Genomic DNA, 2,164 nt, shown 5'->3' with positions numbered 1-2,164 from the left:
CAGTAGCTAACCGGCTAACTCGTTAGCACCTCGTCACTTGTTCCCTGTTGCCTGACAGGTCAGCTTGGTTCCGCAGGGTCACAGCGCCGTCAGGTTGGAGCGCACGACGTCCTACAACTTGTACAAGATTACAATGTACATATTACGTTCATTTTGACCTAATTATGTAACGCTAAGACTGTTGCATTTGATATCTACACCGAATAAAAACTAACAAATGAATGCAGTAAATTCCGATTGCATATTTGCGGTTAGTATACACACCCCAAGGAACTTAGTGGTAACATTATATTGTCATTTGTCGTAATTAATTTCAGTACGTTATAGCTTAACTTACTATGCTTAAATAAATATCGCGCTAAAGCAGGAATGTATTGTATTTTTGATAATGTAATAACTTTATTTTTGCGGCGAATTTATCAAAATAACAAGTAACTTCCTAGATACGTGATTTAACGTCAGTCGATAGGCAGGGCAAAACCTGCCAGACCTTTGGACTGAGTTTCTCATATCTCTTCGATATAGAGGAGCATACTACCGGGGCTGCGTTTGTGCGAAGAACACTGGACAACAAACTTCAACATCTGCAGGTACGTTAAGCCTTAAAGTCCATAGTTTGCGATAATTCCTATTGTCCATATTATGCACGTTATAACGTTAGTTTTTTATCAACAGCTGGCTGTAAATAATCTTCATCCAAATTTGTCAAGAAGACGAACACGGACGATTGGTAAAAAGACTAGCTAGCCGGCTACCTACAATAAGACTGGAGTCAAACAATTTCGACATGAAGCATGTGTTTAGTTATGTCAACTGTAGACAATACACAAATTAAATAGATAGCAACTTATTTTTGTAAAAGAATCGGTGGTGGACATACGTTAGCTATTGAACAAGTGTTGCTAATGTAGCAGGCTAGCTAGCAGTATTAGTAAATATCCGCAAGCAATCGAGCTGTCCACTTCCGCCTGGGTTTTGAAGTACTCTAAACTAACACAGAGGCTACACCTGTGGTTTAAATATTAATATCAAATTACACAACGCCTTCCTCCTTTCAACAGGACACGCTTCAGGACTTGTGTACATATAGCCTTACACTGACAGCGTTATGGAGGAGGAAGAGGCCCCTGTAGATGGCGAGGTGGAGACCCCCTTTGCTGCAGAGACCTATGCAGCTGAGGCCATGGCTGCAGACTTGGACCCCTGGATTGTGTTTGACTCGAGAAGAACTCCCAGATCCGAGTTTGATGGCTGGTTGGAGAGCAACAGGCCCTCACAAGTGTACAGATTTGGTGATGAGGAAGGAGGTGCTAGCCCAGTGGGGTGGATCGCTGTGCTGGGCACAAACCACTGCCCTAGCGGTGGGGATGTTATGGGTCTCCAAGAGAGTTGGGAGAAACTTTTGGCCTGTGGCCGGCCAGTCAGCTTCCAGACAGTAAAGGAGCTGGCCCTGAACCACAGAGTGCTCACGGGCAAGTGGCTGATGCACTTGGACTCTGGTTTCAAGTTGGACCATGCCTGGGAGTGTGTGGCCAGAGCAGCCCTGGATGGCAAGATCTCCCTAGTTAAAGTCAGTCCCCATAATCCCAAGGGAGAGGGAAAGCAGGTCATTTGTGCCTATAACCAGAACTTCACTGACGAGAGCGAGGTTATGAGACTGGACTCTGTCATCCGTGCCACAGGGGTTAAATGCCCTCTCTCCTACAAGCCAGACGTGTACACATACCTGGGAATCTACCGAAACAACCGCTGGAAGCTTTGTCCAACCATATATGAAAGCAAATTTGACCTGGAGTGTGTACCCAGGCGTTCCCACATTATCAACAAAGTCACCAATCTTGAAGTAACATAAGCCGCCTCTCAGAACAAGAGAATAGCTTTGTAGGACTGTATTGTCACATTTTTTTTGTATTGAATATATTGTATTCATAAGTAATGAATATTTGTATTCTTGAGGTTCTGTTTAACACATTAACACTTACCTGATTGACAGGGCGGCTGAAGAAAGCCTTAATTTGTATGCACATGTTCAGAAGAAAATTTGCATCCAATGAAGAATTTCTTTTTTACAATATACATTTGTCTTATTTGTTTGGCTTTATTTTATTTTAGTTTGTACTGAACTACGATAATTGCGAAATAAAGTCTACTTTTGGAGACCATC

The 2,164-nt window shown here is 42.9% G+C and overlaps 1 protein-coding gene across 2 annotated transcripts; it reads left to right on the top strand.

Moving 5' to 3' along the window:
- The first annotated feature begins 4 nt into the window (after positions 1 to 4).
- On the top strand, positions 5 to 2,162 carry lg22h11orf68 (linkage group 22 C11orf68 homolog). Of its 2 annotated transcripts, none has more exons than XM_044184942.1 (3): positions 5 to 135; positions 526 to 590; positions 1,062 to 2,162. In XM_044184942.1, exon 3 carries the CDS (start codon positions 1,109 to 1,111, stop codon positions 1,850 to 1,852), a length of 744 nt encoding a protein of 247 aa, XP_044040877.1. In that variant the 5' UTR covers positions 5 to 135; positions 526 to 590; positions 1,062 to 1,108; the 3' UTR covers positions 1,853 to 2,162. The 2 variants fall into 2 exon arrangements, with proteins under 2 accessions (XP_044040877.1, XP_044040878.1); XM_044184943.1 differs by lacking the exon at positions 5 to 135 and adding an exon at positions 676 to 730 and having other exon boundaries at positions 266 to 590.
- Positions 2,163 to 2,164: the final 2 nt, after the last annotated feature.

Source organism: Siniperca chuatsi, linkage group LG22 (genome assembly GCF_020085105.1).
Source record: "Siniperca chuatsi isolate FFG_IHB_CAS linkage group LG22, ASM2008510v1, whole genome shotgun sequence".
In the NCBI taxonomy this organism is placed as follows: domain Eukaryota; kingdom Metazoa; phylum Chordata; class Actinopteri; order Centrarchiformes; family Sinipercidae; genus Siniperca; species Siniperca chuatsi.
This window is presented reverse-complemented; position numbering and strand designations above follow the sequence as displayed.

Excerpts from the sequence above, each read along its gene's own strand:
- lg22h11orf68 (XM_044184942.1), top strand. The coding sequence starts at position 1,109 with ATGGAGGAGGAAGAGGCCCCTGTAGATGGCGAGGTGGAGACCCCCTTT.